The 19,211-nt window shown below is 52.0% G+C and overlaps 6 protein-coding genes across 6 annotated transcripts; 1 reads left to right on the top strand and 5 right to left on the bottom strand.

Moving 5' to 3' along the window:
• Nucleotides 1-542: 542 nt before the first annotated feature.
• MAA_10406 (Peptidase M24A, methionine aminopeptidase, subfamily 2, binding site) lies at nt 543-2,428 on the bottom strand (the record flags this gene model as incomplete). The annotated part of the gene is made up of 6 exons (XM_007828404.1): nt 543-611; nt 848-934; nt 985-1,149; nt 1,209-1,472; nt 1,526-2,328; nt 2,386-2,428. The coding sequence occupies 6 exons, from the start codon at nt 2,426-2,428 to the stop codon at nt 543-545; spliced, it is 1,431 nt and encodes a 476-aa protein (XP_007826595.1).
• A 700-nt stretch (nt 2,429-3,128) lies between these two features.
• Nucleotides 3,129-5,676, bottom strand: MAA_10405 (3-isopropylmalate dehydratase; the record flags this gene model as incomplete). The annotated part of the gene is made up of 4 exons (XM_007828403.2): nt 3,129-5,270; nt 5,340-5,414; nt 5,479-5,510; nt 5,577-5,676. The coding sequence occupies 4 exons, from the start codon at nt 5,674-5,676 to the stop codon at nt 3,129-3,131; spliced, it is 2,349 nt and encodes a 782-aa protein (XP_007826594.2).
• Nucleotides 5,677-7,251: 1,575 nt separating this feature from the next.
• Nucleotides 7,252-10,291, bottom strand: MAA_10404 (uncharacterized protein; the record flags this gene model as incomplete). The annotated part of the gene is made up of 2 exons (XM_007828402.2): nt 7,252-9,263; nt 9,322-10,291. 2 exons carry the CDS (start codon nt 10,289-10,291, stop codon nt 7,252-7,254), a joined length of 2,982 nt encoding a protein of 993 aa, XP_007826593.2.
• A 555-nt stretch (nt 10,292-10,846) lies between these two features.
• MAA_10403 (uncharacterized protein) lies at nt 10,847-12,343 on the bottom strand (the record flags this gene model as incomplete). The annotated part of the gene is made up of 2 exons (XM_007828401.2): nt 10,847-12,034; nt 12,098-12,343. 2 exons carry the CDS (start codon nt 12,341-12,343, stop codon nt 10,847-10,849), a joined length of 1,434 nt encoding a protein of 477 aa, XP_007826592.2.
• A 543-nt stretch (nt 12,344-12,886) lies between these two features.
• MAA_10402 (ATPase, V1 complex, subunit F, eukaryotic) lies at nt 12,887-13,474 on the top strand (the record flags this gene model as incomplete). Its single annotated transcript, XM_007828400.2, has 4 exons — nt 12,887-12,943; nt 13,028-13,063; nt 13,129-13,266; nt 13,334-13,474. The coding sequence occupies 4 exons, from the start codon at nt 12,887-12,889 to the stop codon at nt 13,472-13,474; spliced, it is 372 nt and encodes a 123-aa protein (XP_007826591.2).
• Nucleotides 13,475-13,948: 474 nt separating this feature from the next.
• On the bottom strand, nt 13,949-14,647 carry MAA_10401 (phosphatidylinositol/phosphatidylglycerol transfer protein; the record flags this gene model as incomplete). Its single annotated transcript, XM_007828399.1, has 3 exons — nt 13,949-14,065; nt 14,132-14,348; nt 14,442-14,647. 3 exons carry the CDS (start codon nt 14,645-14,647, stop codon nt 13,949-13,951), a joined length of 540 nt encoding a protein of 179 aa, XP_007826590.1.
• Nucleotides 14,648-19,211: the final 4,564 nt, after the last annotated feature.

The following is a 19,211-nucleotide window of genomic DNA, read 5'->3' as shown; positions in this document are numbered from 1 at the left end:
TAGCCGGCCTATTTTGTGACCTACACTACAGCCTGCGGCTAGGTCGTAACATTATAGCAGGGTCTTAATAGCAGAAGAGGCAGATAACTTAGATGCAGGATTAACTCAAAATACGGGAGAGGGCAGATCTTACAGATATATACTGTGTATATAGGCATTTTAGGTTTTTAGCGTGACTTAGCGTGAGTTATAGCCGCGAAGTTATAATAATATATAAGGTTTAACTATATAATAGTAGCTAAAACTATCGTGAGGTGGCCGTGACTAGCAAGCTATAATGCGGCACTAATTACGCTAGTATATCTGACGCGTTATAATACGTAAATAGTTTACTTTTCTAGTCTTTTACTATTTTTAGCCTAGTATAGCCTAATACTGTTTTAGATTTTATGCTTATATAATACTAGTATTATATATATAATTTTATTTGACTATAAAGCGAAATAACCAACAATTAATAAAATAATCTTTTCTAAAAAGCTAATTGTAAAGCAGCCTTCTTACCCGGGTATTGAAACCCTTTACCACAGAAGCGTTGAGCTCTAAATGGCAATAACTTGGGCACTATTCCTCCACGCGTTGAGCCCTTCCCAGAGGAGTGTTGAACCGGCCTATATACAATATCAAGCTCGCGTCAGGGCAAGTCTCTTGTCGCCTTCTTCAGTCAAATGAAGCGGCCATCATCCAAGTCCAAAGCTGACAATTAATAGTCGTCGCCACGACTAATAACCTCCTTTGTCGACTCGCGCAGCAAAATGGTCCATGGGGATTAGCAACGCAACCTTCTCGCCACAAAAAGGGAGAAAATGCACACGAAAAGAAAGGGAGACAAAGAAAGCGCACATACATGCTCAAACTGCGCCGAGTAAGACCCAGGAACATCCATTAAAGGCGCAAAATCATCGAGTATACCGTTCGACACGAGATAATTAATCTTGCCTCCGTCAGCAATAGCCACCCTCACCAACAAATCGCAACACATACCCCGGCCAGGTAACGGTCCAGACCGACATGGTTCAGATACCGACGACAAAACACCAGAGTCCCAAAACTCTCCTTGATCGTCTTGTACAGCGTATTCGCTGAGCTCCGAGGGAGAGACACGCGCTCCCGAGGACTGTGGCTCAAGCCATAGCCGTAAATACCTGGCTGTCACACCTTAGCACAAGTCTGGCTCATCAAACGACCTCATGGTGGCCCAAACTTACGCCGTCCCGGATGAAGCCACGCCCCGTACTACCAAATGTTTCGACGGCAAAGATGTCGCCCTCTTCCATCTTGGTCTGGTTCGAATTCTTGACAAACGGAATCGTCTTGTCGCCATGGATGCGATAGTGTTTAATGTCGTGTCCGCAGAGATTCCGCACAGGCTTCACGGGATACGTCTTGCCCCGGATGTCCACTTCATAGCTCTCCATGGCTTCTTGCATGGCGGCGCCAACGTCGCTGATGCGCACGTCAATTCCGGCATTCTACCTCGTCAGCTCCAGGCCGCCGGCAGCCCTGATGGGGATTCTTTTCTCACCTTGATGCCCGTGTTGGTCGCATCCTTCACCGCAGCCAGGAGATCATCATACGTCGGGTCAAACGACATTGTAAATGCGCTGTCAACAATCCAGCCATTGACGTGGACGCCAAAATCGACCTTGATGACGTCCTGGTGCTGAAGCACCACGTCCTTTTGGCCGGGATTCGGCGTATAATGCGCCACGCAGTGGTTCAGCGACAGGCCCGTGGGGAACCCGAGGCCTGATTGTAGACCCTGTCCGGGCTCCAGCCCAGCGTTATCCAGGAGGGCTCGAACACTGTCTTCGATTCCAACGGCAATCTCAGTAAGTGTCTGGCCTGGCTTGACAGACTCCTGTACCCATTTCCGAGTCTGGCGGTGCACTTCAGCCGCCTTTCGGTAATTGTTCAGAAACGTGGGGTCTTCAAGAGCACGCTGTCCATGGTGACGCAGCTCGGGCGCCTTGACGGCAGAAGTCGTCTGATAGTCGCACAGCTCACCGGGTCGATACTCCCCAGAAGAAAAGAGCCGGTGAAGCGGGATCCTCGGAGGTGACGACTGCTTGAGAGCCGTCTGGGCCTTCCTCTTTTTGGACCTCTTGCGCTTCTTCTTCTTCTTCTTCGTCTCATTGCTTGCCTCGCCAGACGTAGGGCACGTCAGCGAAACGGCGGCAGCAGCATGAGATTCATCCAAGTCATCGTCATCGTCATCGTCGCCTTCGTCCGCGCCCTGGCTGCCCATACACCCATCGCCATCTCTCGAGAGGTGGCTACCTCGTGGCTCTCCGCCGGCAGAACGGGATCCGCTAGACGATGGGACCTCTACTCGGGCATCAGCACCGCAAAAGACTCAAACAGGAAGGGCGCGAGCATGCATACCATGTTCCCGACGCTCTTCGTTTTCCAGGGTCTTGGAGCCCATTCTTGCATGGCCGCCGTGGTATCTGCGTCGTTGAAAGTTAAAGCTGGCAAGTGGAGAAGTTCCCGACAGTGGTGAGACGTTCCCGCATTGCCATAAATTATATCAGCGCATGCAATTCCATTGACCACCGACCAAACCACGGCTACATTGTACGCAAATAGATCAACCGACCAGCAAACATTAGCCAGCGTATAGAGTAGATGCTCCCCAAAACAAAGCCGCAAGTTCCATCTCTTCCCGGCAAACCGCCTATCCTGCTCAGACAGCAGGAGAGCTGATCACATCACGACCCATTCCTCCTCCAAAGTATTTATAAAAGCTAACAGCCCTTTTCTTGTTGTCTTCTTTGCAAAGCTGTTTTCAGGATTTACTACTTTTCTCGGTTTACGTTATATATATGAGTGTCCGTACAATAAACAAATTCAGCCCGACATAAGGCAAAACGCCAGATACGCAAAAACCATTAAACGATCCATTTGGTTTTATTTATTTATTTTCCCATACCTGTCTCTGGTAAATTTGGCAGAAACGGAAGCTTTTTTCAAAAAAAAAAAAAAGAGTCATTGCTGGAGAGCTCATCACGTACTCATAGACCAATTCGTTGTAATTAAATTCATCACCATACCAAAGTATTTCCATTAGACCCGCTTACACTTTTTTCTTTTAAATCCTTTGATCCCATGATCCTCACAAATGCTCCTCACCACTCCAGTGGCTCCTTCTTCTCCTCGCCCCTATTCGTCTTGGGCACAGGCACCGCCTTGGCGGCCAATTTGCCTCCCTGGCCAGGTCTCTTCAAGTACGCGGTGCCATCCAGCCAGGGCGTGTCCTCCGTCATTTTCTTCTCAAACTCGCCAATCTTGTCCTCCATCTGCATAGTGAGGCCAATGTCATCCAGGCCATTAACCAGGCAGTGTTTGCGGAATTCTTCCACGTCAAAGGCGCAGATTGTGTCGCCGACAGAGTTCTTGATCAGCTGGCTGGGGAGGTCGATTTCAATTTCGCGGCCGGCACGGGCTTCGTCGGCGATGGCGTCGAGGTCTGACTTGTTCTCAATCTTGATGGGCAGCATGCCGTTCTTGAAGGTGTTGTTGAAGAAGATGTCGGCAAAGGAGGGGGCAATGACACACTTGATGCCAAAGTCGAGGAGGGCCCAGGGGGCGTGTTCACGGGATGAGCCGCAGCCAAAGTTTGGCCCTGTGCAGACGAGGATCTTGGCGTTGCGGTAGGGCTCCTGGTTGAGGACAAAGTCGGGATTGTCCGAGCCATCTGGGCTATAGCGCAAGGCGTGGAAGAGGGCAGTGCCCAGGCCGGTTCGCTTGATGGTCTTCAAAAACTGCTTCGGGATGATGGCATCGGTGTCGACATTGGCCATGTCTAGGGGCGCGGCAATGCCCTTGTGGCTGAGAAACTTGGGGAGCCCGGCGGTGGAGGAGCCGCCGTTGGATGTAGAGACCGACGTGTTGGTGTGAGGCTCTGAATCTTCGGGCTGGTCGCCAATGACTTCTCGTTCATGAGCATCAGTAGCGACCCTCTCATCTACATGGGCTTTTTGTGAGGTGGACGGGGTGACGCTGGCCTCGACATGCGGGCTGGCTTTGTAGCTGGCCAGCTTGCGCACGTCGGCAAGCTTGCCAACGATGGCCGCAGCTGCAGCCATGACAGGAGACATCAGATGCGTTCGGCCGCCGGCTCCCTGGCGACCTTCAAAGTTTCGGTTGGAAGTGCTGGCACACCGTTCCTGCGGAGAGAGAATATCCGGGTTCATGCCCAGGCACATGCTGCAGCCAGCCTCGCGCCATTCAAATCCGGCGTCGACGAAAACCTGGTCGATGCCCTCTGCCTCAGCCTGGGTCTTGACGAGACCAGAGCCGGGGACAACCATGGCTCGCTTAATATTGGAAGCAATCTTCTTGCCCTTGACGACGTGGGCGGCGGCACGCAGATCCTCGATACGAGAGTTGGTGCAAGACCCAATAAACACCTTGTCAACCACAATCTCTTCCATTGGTGTGCCAGCAGTCAAGCCCATATACTCGAGCATTCGACGCCCGGTAGCCTTCTTGGCCTCAGAGGCAAACGTCTCGGGGTCAGGCACGACGCCGGTAATGGGTATCACATCTTCGGGAGAGGTTCCCCAAGTAACAGTGGGGATGATGTCCTTGCCGTCGATAAAAACATCAATGTCGTACTTGGCACCAGGATCAGACTGCAGTGCCTTCCAGTACGCCGTGGCCCTGTTCCACCCATCGGAACCAAACTTGGGGGCCAGCGGGCGGCCCTTGAGGTACTCAAAGGTGGTCTCATCAGGAGCAACCATGCCAGCACGAGCACCACCCTCGATGGACATGTTACAAATGGACATGCGAGCCTCCATGCTCAGGCTGCGAATGACTGAGCCACAAAACTCAATGACAGCGCCAGTGCCCCCAGCAGTACCAATCTTGCCGATAGCATGGAGAATGATGTCCTTGGAGCTCACACCAGGAGCCAGCTCGCCATCGACCTGGATTCGCATGTTTTTGCTGCGCTTGGTAATCAGGCACTGGGTGGCCAGGACGTGTTCAACCTCGCTGGTACCAATGCCAAATGCGAGAGAACCAAAAGCGCCATGGGTAGAGGTGTGGCTGTCTCCGCAGACAACGGTAGTTCCGGGGAGAGTAAAGCCCTGCTCCGGGCCGATGACGTGAACGATGCCCTGGCGCTTGTCGCCGAGACCAAAGTAGGTCAGGCCGAAATCCTTGACGTTTTCTTCAAGGGTAACGCATTGGGTTCTTGAGTCGTCTTCTTCGATGAAGGTGGCAATGTCTTTCATGCCCTTTCTTGATGTGGTGGGAACGTTCTTTGCTCTGGTTAGCACATGATTCGCATATTCACCAACACAGCAATGTGTGAGGACGGCGATACCTACATGGTCAGTGGTGGCCAGGGTGCAGTCTGGTCGGCGAACTCTTCGACCAGCATTCTTCAATCCCTCAAAAGCTTGCTGCTACCAGTCAGCACCTTGATCGGTATTCCGCATCGTGAGCGCCGCAGCGGAGCCAACATACAGGAGAAGTCACCTCGTGGACCAAGTGTCTGTCTAGACGCAGCAAAAAAAAAAAGTCAGCCGTTGTCGCAGCAAATCGCAGCACAGTGCAAGACATACCGATATACAGCAAGATTGTGCCATCGAGCTTCTCGTCCACAATGTGGTTCGACAGAACCTTATCGTACAGGGTCTGTGGATTCCTCTCGGGGCCAGGCATCGTGGTGACCGGTTTGCGGGAACAAAAGAAAATAGGTGGGTAGGGAAGAAGAAGGAGGAGGAGAAATCAGGAGGAGAAGGCCGGACAAAACAGACGACGAATTTCTGAGCGAAGCGCCGCTGACGCCAAAGACACCAAAGGTGCGAACTGTGCGTGGATTTGTTTTTATTCGTCGTCTATTGGTCGAAGCCACCAGTGCCGAGCTTCTGCGAAGGTGTCTCTGGGATGGGGTTGCGTCTCGTTTTCTTAGAGTGCTGACGATGTCGTGAGCGTTTCAATCGCCATCAATTGCAATTCAAGCAAAGTCAAGTAAATGAGCTCCTTCAACAAATAGAGGAAAAGATATCGCGGCCCACGGGCTGGTTTTAATCTCCAACTGTCGGCAAAGGGCAGGAACACGGCAAAGTAGCTGTTTGCGAAGGACCGGCATCGGGGCCTCCGATGTTCGGAGCCGCCAATTGTTGATGGGTTCGCGACTCCGAACCGGCCAACGAGGCGCCATCACAGTGCGTGTAGCCCCACCTTAGCTTCTGTGCGTTCGGTGCTTTGGGGGTTCTGCTTGTCTGCCTGCGGAGAGCAGCGGGCGGTTTGGCCGGTTTGGCCGGTTCTCACTGGTTACACCCCGCTGAAGCAGCCCCTTCGCGTCCACTGGCCCCGCACTCTGGATGCTGGTACTAGCATAAAGTACTTACGGAGTAGTACTAGTAGTACTAAAGTACGTACCAGACTCGACAGATTGCTAAACGGTGGTCGCGGATTGGCCCAATCTTCGTTTGTGACTGAAGCACCAAGGTACTCCGTACTTGGCTCGGTAAATGGCACAAGTAGCTGACGGCATCCAGGCATGTGCGTTGAGATGATCAAGCTCAATTTTGCAAGGTATGCCGAGTACCGGGTCAACAGGCCAGCACTGCTTCTATTTTTCCCATCTCTCATTTCATAACAACTACCTAAGTCTAATAGCTCTGTCGAGTAACACTGTTGTTCAAACCTTTGTACAGAGCACACAAATGGCCTTCTTGCTCAAGTGCCCACCTCCGTGGGCTGGGCCGCCATCATCGGCGCCGATTTGCCCCTCAGCCTTAAAGCCCCCTTGCGGCCATCGGCATCAATCGTCACACAAACAACCATTTCCCACTACTCCGTACCGGGTACGATCGCCAGAAAACAAACGCCTCGTCTAATGCCCTTCGTGGCATTGGCCATCGCGGCCTCTCCAGCCCTTCACACTCGAACACCATGCCGTCGCTTCCCCAGACATCTCGACGTGATCCTCTCACAGCTTGATCCCCGTCAAAAACTGTCGCTTTTCACACACCTGGACACTCGGCCACCTACTCCTTGACCGCTGACTTGACCGCTGACCTCCACTTGTCTGCGGTTCCGGCAGCCCGGCCACATCGGACGCCACACATCGGCCCACGGCTGGCCCACGATCCCGACAACACACACTACTCCGTATTGCTATGCCCAGTCGCGTCTCTACTGTAGGAATCCCCACGCATTCAGCACGTCGTATATCAAGTCCTTCATGTATTCGAAATTCTCTCCACATATAGTTACCAGCCTCATCACCTAGACAAGGCCCATGACGGCAAGGATTGCTCCGGGCAGCGCAAGTAGTAGAGCAAAACAATCGCCCAGAGTTGATTCGTGTCTCCTGTTTCTTGCCCAGTACTCTGATCTGGAATTAAAGACTGGGCCTACAATCTCCCAGTACAGCAGAAAGAATGCGAGTAAATGGCATCTCACCGTCTCCAGGTACTCGGTAATCGCCATATGAGAAACAGTGTCAGTGGCTGTGTCACCACTGGAAGAGCTTTGGCAACCGTCGCCGCCAGTGTGTATGACGTTCAGATCCGGGAAGCTTCCTGGTCCTTGACTCGCGTCGCTCAGCCCGTCGGGCTCGTCTTGTTGTGCCATGGGCCTGGTCTGTTCTGGCATGGTGAGCTTGCATTCGGTCCGTATGCTGGCATCTTTTAGCTCGGTTGATATTTTGGATACCACTCTGGGCCTCTTGTCCACGCCGTGGACCACCGGTTTCTTGAGACTCTTGATTGCCTTTGAAGCGCCGACCCGCTCTTCCGGCTTGGACACGACCACGTCCGGTGTTGCCGTGTTGCCGGTCTTCGCAACAGGCCGGGTACTCCTCTCCATGCGCTCGTCTATTTGTATGTGCCTCTTCTTCAACATAGTATCTGTTCCGATACCGTGATTTGCCTGGCCCACGCTCCGCCATTGATTCCGTAAGGGTTTCATTACAGCGGCACCCAAGTTGCGTTCGGACCTGGCAGCCAGAGGCAAGTCGGACGCCATACCACCGAGATGCCTCTCCAACCGTAGAGTTGAAGGATTCTTTGTGTCCGGTTGGGTATTCTCTCGGGAGCTCACTTGCAAATCTTGTTGGCCGCAACCAGTAGTGGTGGTGATGGGTATGCAAGCATAGCTTACCGGTACTGGTTGCTTGGTCTCGACTTCTTTCCATGCAAGACTCTCGCGGTTGTCTCGGACCAAGATGTCCTTGTCCTTGTCTATATGCTTGCTTGTTTCTGTGATCGAAGAGAGTCGATGCAGTTCTTCGACTTCTGTCCCCGTCTGCTGGCGTATCGTGGAGTTGGTATTCACTCGCTGGTTCGTCTCCGGCCTGTGGGCAAAAATCTGCTGGCCCAGCCTGGAAGTTAAATCTGTTGCCCAACTGTCTGGGATTTGCGGGATTGTCTCGAGACCGGCGGAGGTATGGCTCGCTGTGTTGTCTTGGCTTGATTGAAAACTCCGGGATCCTCTCCTTCTCGGTATCCAATGACCCCAAGTTTGCATGAGCTTTCCCCGTGAACCTGTAGCTATCACAGGTTTTTCTTGCGTGGGCTGGATGCCCTCTGACTGACGCTTTCGTAGCACCTGCTCCATGGTCATCATGGAAGATGATTGGGACTCTTCTCCCTTCTTGTTGCAATTTATCGTAGTTGGCCCTCCTTTGTCTTTCTTGCATTGGCCTGAGAGGTTGACAACGTTGTGGGGTAAATGCAGCCTCCTTGGCCGTATGCTCGGCTTGGTGTATTTGCTCATCGCTGTTGCCAAAGAGTTTATTATGGCGGTTTCCCCTCTAGGGTCCTCTTGTCTCTGGCGGCGCAAGTCTAAAAAAGAACCGTGATTGGTAGGTTCAATATTCGCATTATTCTGCTTCAATTCTTCCCTCAGGACAGAATAATGAGTTTCTTGGCACTTGTTTGACTTTCTACCCAAGACTGGTTGTTCACTATTCTCAAGTTGCCTTATATGTGTCCTCTCACTGCCTGCCAAGCTGGCCTCCGGGTCTTTGGCAGGCACGGGCTCGTCGGAACTGTCGAAACTTATACCATTCACGAAGAGTTCCCAGGCCGAGGAACCTAACGCGGTAGGGTCTGCGAGGCTTTGGCCCTGTGATGTTTTAACGACTGTAGCTGCTGAATCAGGACTCTGTGCTAGCGGCTGGTCGCCGTGCATCGCTGAAGTAGGAAAGGAAGTTTTGCAGGAAGAATCAAGATCAATGAGATTTGACATCGAGTCATGGTGCTCGAGTTTCGAGTTTTGATTATGGGATTCCCTGCCTAGGTTGGACAATGTTAGTAAGGGCATTTCGCAATTTCTCTCCTGCGGCTCACTCACGAGATGTCTCTGCTGTTCCAACAATTGACTGGGCGATAGGACTCAAATCCGGCTCCTGAGCTGAGGACCATTGCCGTGCATGGCGTTTCCACTTGATTGTTTTGTTGATCTCCTTCGCCGCTTCTTTCTCTTTCTCCAACCGGCAGTGCTTTTCTTTCTCATTCTTCCACGGAATTTTCTTAACTTGACTGTCGTTCCTCTCTTTTGCGCTCTTGTAGGAATGCCGGGCATCTCTCAGGGTATTACGAAGAATAAGTAGCTTTTGCTGCGTTTCTTGGCTAAGGCTGCTGCTTCTATCGCTCTCCGTCGAAGTCACAACATCAAGCTGACTAGTCTCTGGGTTAAAACCTTGAACGCCCAAGTAATCGCCACTCTCTTTCAGATTGCGTCGAAGTTGACGTGTCTCTTTTTTCGCCTCGATGTTCTGAAGCTCAGCTGCAGGTGGTGGTTGTGGCCCTAAACTGTTAACAGCCGCAGAATTGGCTCGGTTTTGATCTGTCCTAGAAGCCCCTTGTACTTGTTCCATATCCGGGATATCCGTTCGGCTTTTCATAGCATCCTCGCCAGGAGCCCAGCTCCATTTTCGATCAGCATCCAGAACCATGTTTTCTTCGCAATCACGGCGGGTCTTCCCACCGTCAGATAGATCTCTCGCCAAGTTCCATTCAGTGATATGATTTGACCCTGCAGTTGCGCTCCTTCGACTTCGTCGGCCCAATGCTGCGAAATGCGCCTCGTGCTGATTAGAATGCGTCAACTCCTGCTGCTCCCAGTAGCCTCGACGACGGAGTGTACCCCTACGCTCCGGTCGGTGGCTAGGCAATATGTTCTTGACCCAGGAGCTGATGGAGTATGACCTATGGGCGTCGACAGATGGTTTCCTTCCTGTTGTTGGCTTGGACTGTCTATCAGGTTGTACAGGCGTTGTCGGACTCAGGATGGACGCCTTTGGAGGAAGAAACGGTGACATGTTCCACGTACCTACAGGGGCGATATCACGAGAGCCGGGCTTTCATTACTAGTTGAACAGTGCCTCGGCAGCTGGCAGTGAATCTCGTCAGGTGCTTCCAGCTGGGGGTGTGAAGCCCGCGCCAAGTCAGACGCAAGTAACAATAAATACAAGGGAACAGCTCGGCAGCCCAAGGAATAAATCAAGTCCCAGAGTCAAGAATGTTTATTGTGCTTCGTGGTCGTTGATTGTACCACGCAAAACGGAAGGCGTTGTTTGTATTTCCAGAAGTAGGCGCATCCGGCGCGTTTACCCGTGTCGCGAAAATCGGGAAAGGAGCAACCGGTCCGTGGTTTGACAATGGGCTACCGCCCATGAGTTGGACTATCCAAGTCCATGAAACACTGGCAGTCAGGCACCAGTACCCAGGTACTTAAGTATGTGAGCTTTGTGTATTAGAATATAGCGATTCGTATAAAGACAGCCCCAGCTCCTAGCCTAACCTAAATAGTGAAAACGCCAGAAATGCCATGAAGACAACGCAACATGAGTGTTCTCCTCATTAATAATAGCCGACTAGCCTCGCCATCGCTTAGGAAACCTTTCCGACGCCGAATGCTTGCCCATATTGGCAAACGGATGCGGCGAGCTGTTGATATTCGTACTGGTGAAGCGCCTCTTTTCTGAGTATTTTGTCGGGCTACTTGGGGGTTCCTGACCACTCTGTTCATATGCAGCTGCTTCCCTAGAACCCCTAGGCGAGAAGTTGTCACTATTCATGTCTCCCATACTAATAGCCTTCTTCAAGGGGGATTTCTGGTGCGAGTAAACGCCAAGGCTGCCTCCAAAATTTGTATTCATGCCTGTTGACGTGCCCACTGTGGAGGTTGACGGCGGAGCAGGTGTGTAAGCAGGAGGAACATTACTACTCGGGGTGTATCCAGCCGGCAAACTATGTCGGATACCCGAAGAACGATGACTGCTTAATGCGGGAGTGAATAGCTCTGTTCGCCGGCTGGCAGTGGCAGGCGTGAATATCTGTGGTTTCATCACATTGCCAGCACTAAGACTGGGACTGTTAAACCTCTTAATAGGCGTGGCCTCCTCTGAGTCGACATGTGGGTTACCATGAGAGATAAAGGATCGCCTGATGAGCGTCGTCGGGGTTCCAACCTGAACAAACTCTCTTGAAATTACTGGTTGATCGTCCGACATTTGAGTCCCGACGTCTCTGACAATCGGGTGGATTCGTGGCTGCACAAATTTGGCATCGTATTCATGGAAAACCTCCTTCTGAACGATAGCGCTATCCTTGGCCTGCTGCAAATATCTCGATGATAGCAAAAGCATCTGCGCAGACAAGACCACTTGCATAATCAACGAATTAAAAACGGTGACACTAGGGCGAGGGTCCAAAGGCGCCAGAGGCAAGAAGATTAGATAGACGAGCACATGTCCCGGACTAAACAAGCATGCCAGCCGAACGCAAACAGGGAGAGGGTCCCAGACCGAGAGCTCCCATACATCCCGGCTCTTGTCTGGATGGGCCCTCGATTCGGCTGAATCTGAAGTAATCATGTCGGCAATAAAGCGCAGCGGCGACGAAGCCACAGGCGAAGACTGCACTTTAACTCGTCGAACAGAAGATGTACTCGGTTTCACGTCGATATTTGCCTCAAATAATCTGTACTGTCTACTTCGCGAAACAGTATAAATGGCGTTGATAATAGAAAATGCAATGAGCCCCCACGATAGCGGATAGATCTACCAATTCACCGCGTCAGCTTTTAAGAGGCTCCAAGCTTCCCATATATGTGAAAGACTCACAAGCATCGACAACCAGCGGGATGAACCGTCGTCTCCAAAAATATCATCACTTGCCTGCTTGGAACCCGAGTTCGCCCGCACGACGAGGAAGAGAAAGTTCAACCCCAGGCCGAGTTGGGTTCCCACCAGACCCGAATCCCAGTCTCTTGTCTCTATCTCTTCTGAAAGCCACAGCAAGAAATCCATGGGGTTCAGCGTTGAAGTGATGCGATCCCAAAGGGGACGCCGTCGCACGAGTCGGGGCATGGTTTATGCCGTCAGGCTGTTCGGCAGGAGGATCGAACCTATTAACGAATCGACGAGGGCGGCAAAAAAGCTCAATGGCGACCAAATCCTTGGAGTGTGTGGCCGTGTCTCGCCGACAGAAGAGAAGTCACGGGCGATAAGCGCCGCGAAGTCCCTTTGTTGGGGGCTTGACGAGAGGGATGGTCGGCGATGTGTGTGTTTATGTGCCCCGTGGTATGAGCTTTTTCTGTCCATGTCCAGGTTTCCAGCTCGAGCCCAGTGCCCAGCAGCAACAACCAAGCAGGGGCGCTGGTTCGAGAGCTAGTGCCTCAACGAGGCCTGGTCCCACTTAACTTTGCAGGCGCCAACTGCAGCACCTTACGTGCAGGCACTGGGGCAACAGGCAGCTGGTCCAGCAACTGGGGCACTCGAGACCTCCCACCGCCTGCCTGCCTTGGCTTGCGCTGCCACCATGACGGCTGGGCCAACCCCAAACATCAGCCATCGCCTCAAGCTATACAACGGGGGATATTGCCGCAGCCAGGTCGCCATACAAGAGTCAAGATGGCCAACCAAGCCGATTTCAAGAACCGAGAATTCCTTGCCGTCATTGGTGACGAGGTAGGTTGAGCCGTGGGATAACATTTCTACCGCCAGGAAGACGAGGGACGTATCGTAACGACAGGCCTTGGCTGACGCATCTAGGACTCGGTAACGGGCTTGCTACTCGCAGGCATCGGCGTAAGTACATGAACCGCTGAATCGCAAACGCACCGGCGTGGGAAGACTAATCAAATCATTCGCAGCATGTCACAGCTGGCGCCGACGCCCAAAAGAACTTCCTGGTTGTGGATAGCAAAACGGACACAGCGGCCATCGAATCGGCCTTTGATCGATTCACCCAGGACCGAAATGACATCGGCATCGTCTTGATCAACCAACACGTCAGTGCAACGCGGATACATGCGCATGTCCTGATTTCAACTTGGATCAACTGACAGAATGTGGTAGATTGCGGACCGGATACGGCACAGAATTGACACATATACCGCCGCCTTTCCGACTGTTCTGGAAATTCCCAGCAAAGACCACCCATACGATCCCGAAAAAGACAGCGTTTTAAGACGGGTCCGTCGCCTGTTTGGGGAGTAAAGACCAGCATGCATGGCATATGAGGTGATAAAGATACTACGGATAATATCCAGCCTACTGCGTTGACCATGGCGGCACGAAACGCGTTGCACTTGCGCATTAGACCGCTTGCTTGAGATATATCGTTTGCTGAAATACGGGGCTGTATGCTAAAAAGAAAATGAATAAAGGTATAGCCGCGTTATTAGTTTCTCCTCGACGAAAAAACAGTTCCGGGCCTGGCTCCCTGATCCAACTCATTACCGCAGTCCTTGGAAAGTACCAAGATCGAACAAGCCCTCAGAAAAAACCGACCAGAGTGCTGGCATAAAACTCATCAAATTTATGGCCCTGTGCATCCAAAAAATGCAGTCTGAAGTAATAAACATGACAAACAATGATGTGGAAGCAAAAAGAGCAGAAAATTAACACAGGCTGCCGTACGGAGTGTCTCGTAGCAAACCATCGTCTAATGACTCATTTCCGTCTAATCCATTACAACTCGCCGCCAAGGAAATCCATTCCGGGCATGTTGAACTTCACAGTAGCAGTCAAGCAGGTGATTCTCTCTCCGTTAGCAGCGAAGACATCAGCCTCGACGTTATAGGTGCCCTGCGTGCCGAGTTAGCTTCACTTGGTCCAAGACACCTACATACTAGGGCATCGCAAAATACTTACGGGCGGAATCTCTTTGGGCAGTTGAACAGTCTTGGTGATGACCCTATCGCCGGGTTCGACGGGACATTTCAAATCAACTTCCCCCATTTGCTCACACAGATCGGCTTTGGTCTTGAGAAGTCTGATAAGCCCATACTTGACAGTCAAATCGATATATGCGCCCTCTTCAATGGTCTTCTTGACGGTTCCCTCTGCCTTTATGACGAGATCCTGGCCACTAGAGTCGAAGAGAACAAACCAGTCAGCATAGTCATTCGCCACCGGATAGCCAACCACCATCTCACCAAGGCGCGAAGGGGAAAGCACATACGCAGAAGGAGGGTTCGGGGCCAAATCCACGCTCTTTATCTCAACATATCCTTCAGCCTTCCTGTCAGAGCAGTGCTCCAGCGGAGACTCCCCAGGAATCTTCAAGTCGTCATTAGAAGTGATGGCCCTCTGGGATTCACTGTTGAACAAGCTCAGTGCCGCCGAGGGCGCCAGGAGGGTGGACAACGCAGCAACAGAGAATCTCATTTTCGCTCAGCAGTTGACGGCGATGAGCACAGCCGCTGTGGATTATGCTGGGGAAGAGGCAGCGGAAGTCCCTTTAAACGGCGTAGTCTCGGCGTTTCGGTCGTAGAAAAGTCGCTGGACGATGTCGCTGCATGAAGCGAGAGATGACGGCAGCGAGTGTTGGGGACGAGACATGGCTGGAGTGAGCGGACGGCAGTTGACTGGTTGGCTGACGTGACCCACAGGTTGTGAATGGGCCGCTTTGTGGCTGGGGCACGACAGGGCGTCATGGGATCACTTGAACAGGGAATACTACTACGACGTCTGGTACTACGGAGTAGTGCAGGATGGCTTGGCTCCACTGGTTCAAATGTTCCATGTCGGCGTTGGCGCTGCCTCGATTCATCATGAAGTGTTTGCCGAAGCGGTGGGCTGTAATGTACTGTACAAGTCATCATTCAACAAACCAAGTGCAGATTAAAGATACAAGAGCCAAGCAGGAACCAACGGGCCAACAAAATCTGTCTTGTCCTTGCGTGTGCAAATACCCAGACACGTCTCCCACGCCCACGAGTTACGTTTCAATCCAACCACCCTATACAGAGAGAGTGTTCTAGCTATTACTAGATGACAACATCTTGTTTCGACAGATTAACTAGGAAGTTTGGAGTCGACAACGGAGGTGGACTTTTTGTGTTTCGTGTTTCTCAAAGCCGTGTGACAAGTGCGAGTCTGCGACTGAGATTCGCCAGTGGTGCCCCCGTCCCGTATTTTTTGTGAGATATTCCGTCACACTCATCAGCTCCTCCATTCTCTCCATACCGCCTATATTGCACATGGTGATACGGAGCACAACACCCTCATATTGACAGTGGGAAGAGCTCCGGAACCAAACCACCACGGTACCGTACGATACCAGTGGGACCATTAACAAGTCGCCTTGGTAATGTGTCGTATCGCAAATCTTCCGAATGACGCCCACACATCACCAAAGGTATCTAGAGATCCTGCCCGAAGCTGCGAGTATTATTGGCCTGAGTCTGTTATTGACAACATCGTGAATATTGACTTGCACTGGCAAACTCCCGAAGCAAAGGGAGAGTACACCACCCAACAGTAAAAGACTTGCGTGAAAGGAAGCAATCCTAGGTACATTGAACGATAAGCCGAGGATTCATGTCGGTTCGGAGCATATCCGTCGTCACCACTGACAACGAATTTTGGATGACTTTGTACTCAGTAATAGACAGTCACAGTCGTAAGATTATCCATTCGCATTTCGCTCTTCACTGAGTTTGGTTTCACATCGTGACACTCTTCGCGAGGGAAAATTCGGCGAGAGACGATTGTTTCACTGCACCTTTGTGACGTGACGCAAAGTTGAGAGAAGACTGAGGAAAGGCAGAGACAAAAAGCAACAACCCGCGACGACAGAGCCCAGCACCTTAGGCTCGAAACTCTCCACACAAACGAAATGAGACCACAATTTCCGCCGCAAGGCACCAACAGGCACCAGCAGGCACCAGCAGGCACCAACTCAGCCGTGGGTGCCTTGGGCAGGAATGGCAAGCGCACAGACCACCTACCAGGTAGTATATAATTCCTGCTCCCCGCCGTCCTCTTTCAGATTTTTTCTTCCTTTCTTCTTCATACTTACCTTGTTCCAGTATCCCGAGATCACGAACACGGGATACTAGCAGAGGAGGCCTGCATTGCACATCGCGGAGTCGTCCTGTGCTCAATTGTCCTTCGGGGCCATTGGGGGCGTAATTTTTGATTTTTCCATTGTGTTTGCAGTTTTTACTGCGACATGAAGGAAAAGCGTAGGCTCTATTGCAAGCCATACTAGGCGACATTTTGATGGGGAGTACGCATCGTGGGCAATGGATCAAGACTGTGTTGGAGAGCTCGGGAAGCAGTGCAAATTTGCAGAACGTGCGGCGTCGCTTAGCAGCAATCGCAAGGTCTTGAAAGACTGTTTCATTCAGTAACATTTTGCCCGTGGTCTTGTTGGTTTCTGCACACGAACAAGAGCAACTGGTGCATATTCTAATGGTTACTCTGGTCGGGAAGGGCGCGCGAGCACTTGAGCCAGGTGTAGGTCACTCGACGGAAACTACTGCCGTGTTTTCCTATGATGCTCAGAATAGATATCGCACATCTGTGTCGTCCACAGTCATGTGGCCTAGGTACGATCTCCTGGCTCGCCACCTTAGATGCCAACGGGTAGTTTATCAGTCGCTTGCTTGTCGTAGCTCTAGTGAGACTACGCTGCAGGACGAGTAATGTGTGTCCGGTCGCAAGGGCATGTCACCTATTATTCGGGTACTTGTCTTCTATTCACCTCGCTTGGGCTCTATTTGTTTCGGGGAAGAGGCGACAATCAGTCGCTCGTGGAGGATTTCCAAAGTGGTTGACCGCTGGTTGCGCTCGCCTGTGGCAAAGAACCACCTCGTTTTCGAATATCAGACGCAACTCGGAAGCAGATTGGCAATGGATCGAAACGCGCTCAGAAGCCCTGAAAGTCATCTGGGTCGAGCAAAGGTTAGCAAAATGTAGAACCTATGGACAGAAGCAAACGGATGCGAAGCCCATCGGCTGCATAGCAAGCCATGTTGGCCATGACCACCAGGACGCCTATCAGCAATCACCGACTGCTTAAGTACCTAGGTAGTTTGCAGCACGAACCGACCCTTGTCCCACTGCTCCGTGGACTTTGCCTGGTATTTATTGTTGATGTGCAGTTCTCTTGTTCTACCTCAGGCACACTCCAGGCAACATTTGAACTCCACTTATAATTCCTGTCCTGAGTCCTGACCCCCCCTCTCTCCCCCTCCCGGTCATCTTGTCTCGAGCACTCATGGATCTAAGTACCTAGGTTGGTGGGCAGGTGAGGAGTCATGAATCTGCATCACGTCTGCATCACATCTGCGTCTGCGTCTGCGTCTGCGACTTTCTGATCTCTGGTGGTCGTAGGAGGCGACGCCCGTTCCCGGTACGGAGTTGGGAGTCTAGCGCGTGGGGCAAAAGTAAGAATTGTGGCCTCAGGCATGCATGCGATAAGCAGGTGGATCAGACTTGTCAAGTAATGTAGCCAACGACCATTCAGAGCGAGTCATCGAACCAGAGCTATTCCTAGCTAGGACTAGCGCCACTCAGATGCGACGCCTTGGCCATCCTGTGTTTTTCTTCCCCCTACGGAGTAGTAGTCCCTAGGTGCCTCTTTCTTCTTCCTTCCCCTCTGACGCATGTCCTTGTCAATTTCTCTCCGCCTCCGCCTCCGCCTCTACAACTTCTGGTGGCTGAAATTCGCACACACCCCCTTCGTGAGGGAGAGACAGCACTTTGGGGCCGGGCCGCCTTGTTCTTGGTCTTGCACCACATCACTACAGTACGGAGCTTGGCGATACGTTCATCTATTGTGTATACAATTGAAAAACCGATAGAGGCGAGCAGACTATTAAGAGCGGTGGAAACATGTGGCAGCATGACATGACATGACGTGAGAAAGAATGGAGGAGAACGGATGGAGCCAACTCGGGGTTTCGGACGTCAACCTTGGAACTGCCAGTTCTTGGTTTGCAATGTGCAATGCGGAGCGACTCACTTTCGTGCGTGTTTGTCCGTTCTGTTGAATGTGGAATGTAGCGTCGGAATAACGGATGAATCTCGACCTGGATGCAACAACATCATCCACGGCTGGTAGTGTTTGATGCACTTCTGATGCAAGTCGAGGTGAGAGGCGCAGGTTGCTTGCTATAACTGGTGCAAGAAGCTAAATGGGCCAGTTCTACAATGCAAACATCCGTGGTCAGCATCAGCGGCAAGCAAGCAAGCATCAGATCCTGGCTTCACGCCGTCTGCCGTCTGCCGTCTGCTGTCTGCCGTCGAGAGTTGGCTGTCGAGCCCAAATGCCTGGACACACATTCCACTGTAATATCGGATCTGAAATTGTAATCCATGTGTGAGGACAGAGTTCTCGGGTGTCAAGGCTGTCTTTGTGAGCTCCTCCGGACTATCCCCTTAACGTGGGACGGCTCAAAAGCTTGAGCAAACTGGTAATTTGTTGCCTCGCAGGTCGCGTTGCCTTTGACTGCACTCGTCTGGCTCAACAGCGCTATAACTATCATTGGTCCTATCTGGTCGATCCAGGCTCCCCTAGCTGGCTCACAGACAGTGCACACATCGACACACAACACACGCCCTCGCAACCACCAGCGCAACGAGTCGTCGGTTATCCGTTCCCCGTGCTGCGTCAAGCTTTTGGTCTCGCTGGCCGCTCTGGCCGCTCTGTAGCTGCTCAAAGTGGTCAGCCCCCCTCACACCCTAGTGCTTGACTGCCCGTAGGCCAAAGTTCCCGTCGATGTCTGGTCCTTCGATCCCATCCCAGGGCTGCCTCGCCTCCCCCCTCCCTCCCAAGCGTCGACTGGTGTTTTGGGTCCTCCGGGTCGCTCTTTCCCCATCCTGCTGCCATTTGCTACACATTGAATCTTGGCTCCTTCCCCCCCCAAATTCCCATTCTGTTCTGTGCAGCCCACGATTTGTCTCTCCCTCTTCCTTTCGCACACACGCACACACGCCCACC

Source organism: Metarhizium robertsii, assembly GCF_000187425.2.
Source record: "Metarhizium robertsii ARSEF 23 chromosome Unknown MAA_Scf_36, whole genome shotgun sequence".
In the NCBI taxonomy this organism is placed as follows: domain Eukaryota; kingdom Fungi; phylum Ascomycota; class Sordariomycetes; order Hypocreales; family Clavicipitaceae; genus Metarhizium; species Metarhizium robertsii.
Note: the sequence above shows the minus strand (reverse complement) of the source record. Positions and strands in the feature narration are given on the sequence as shown.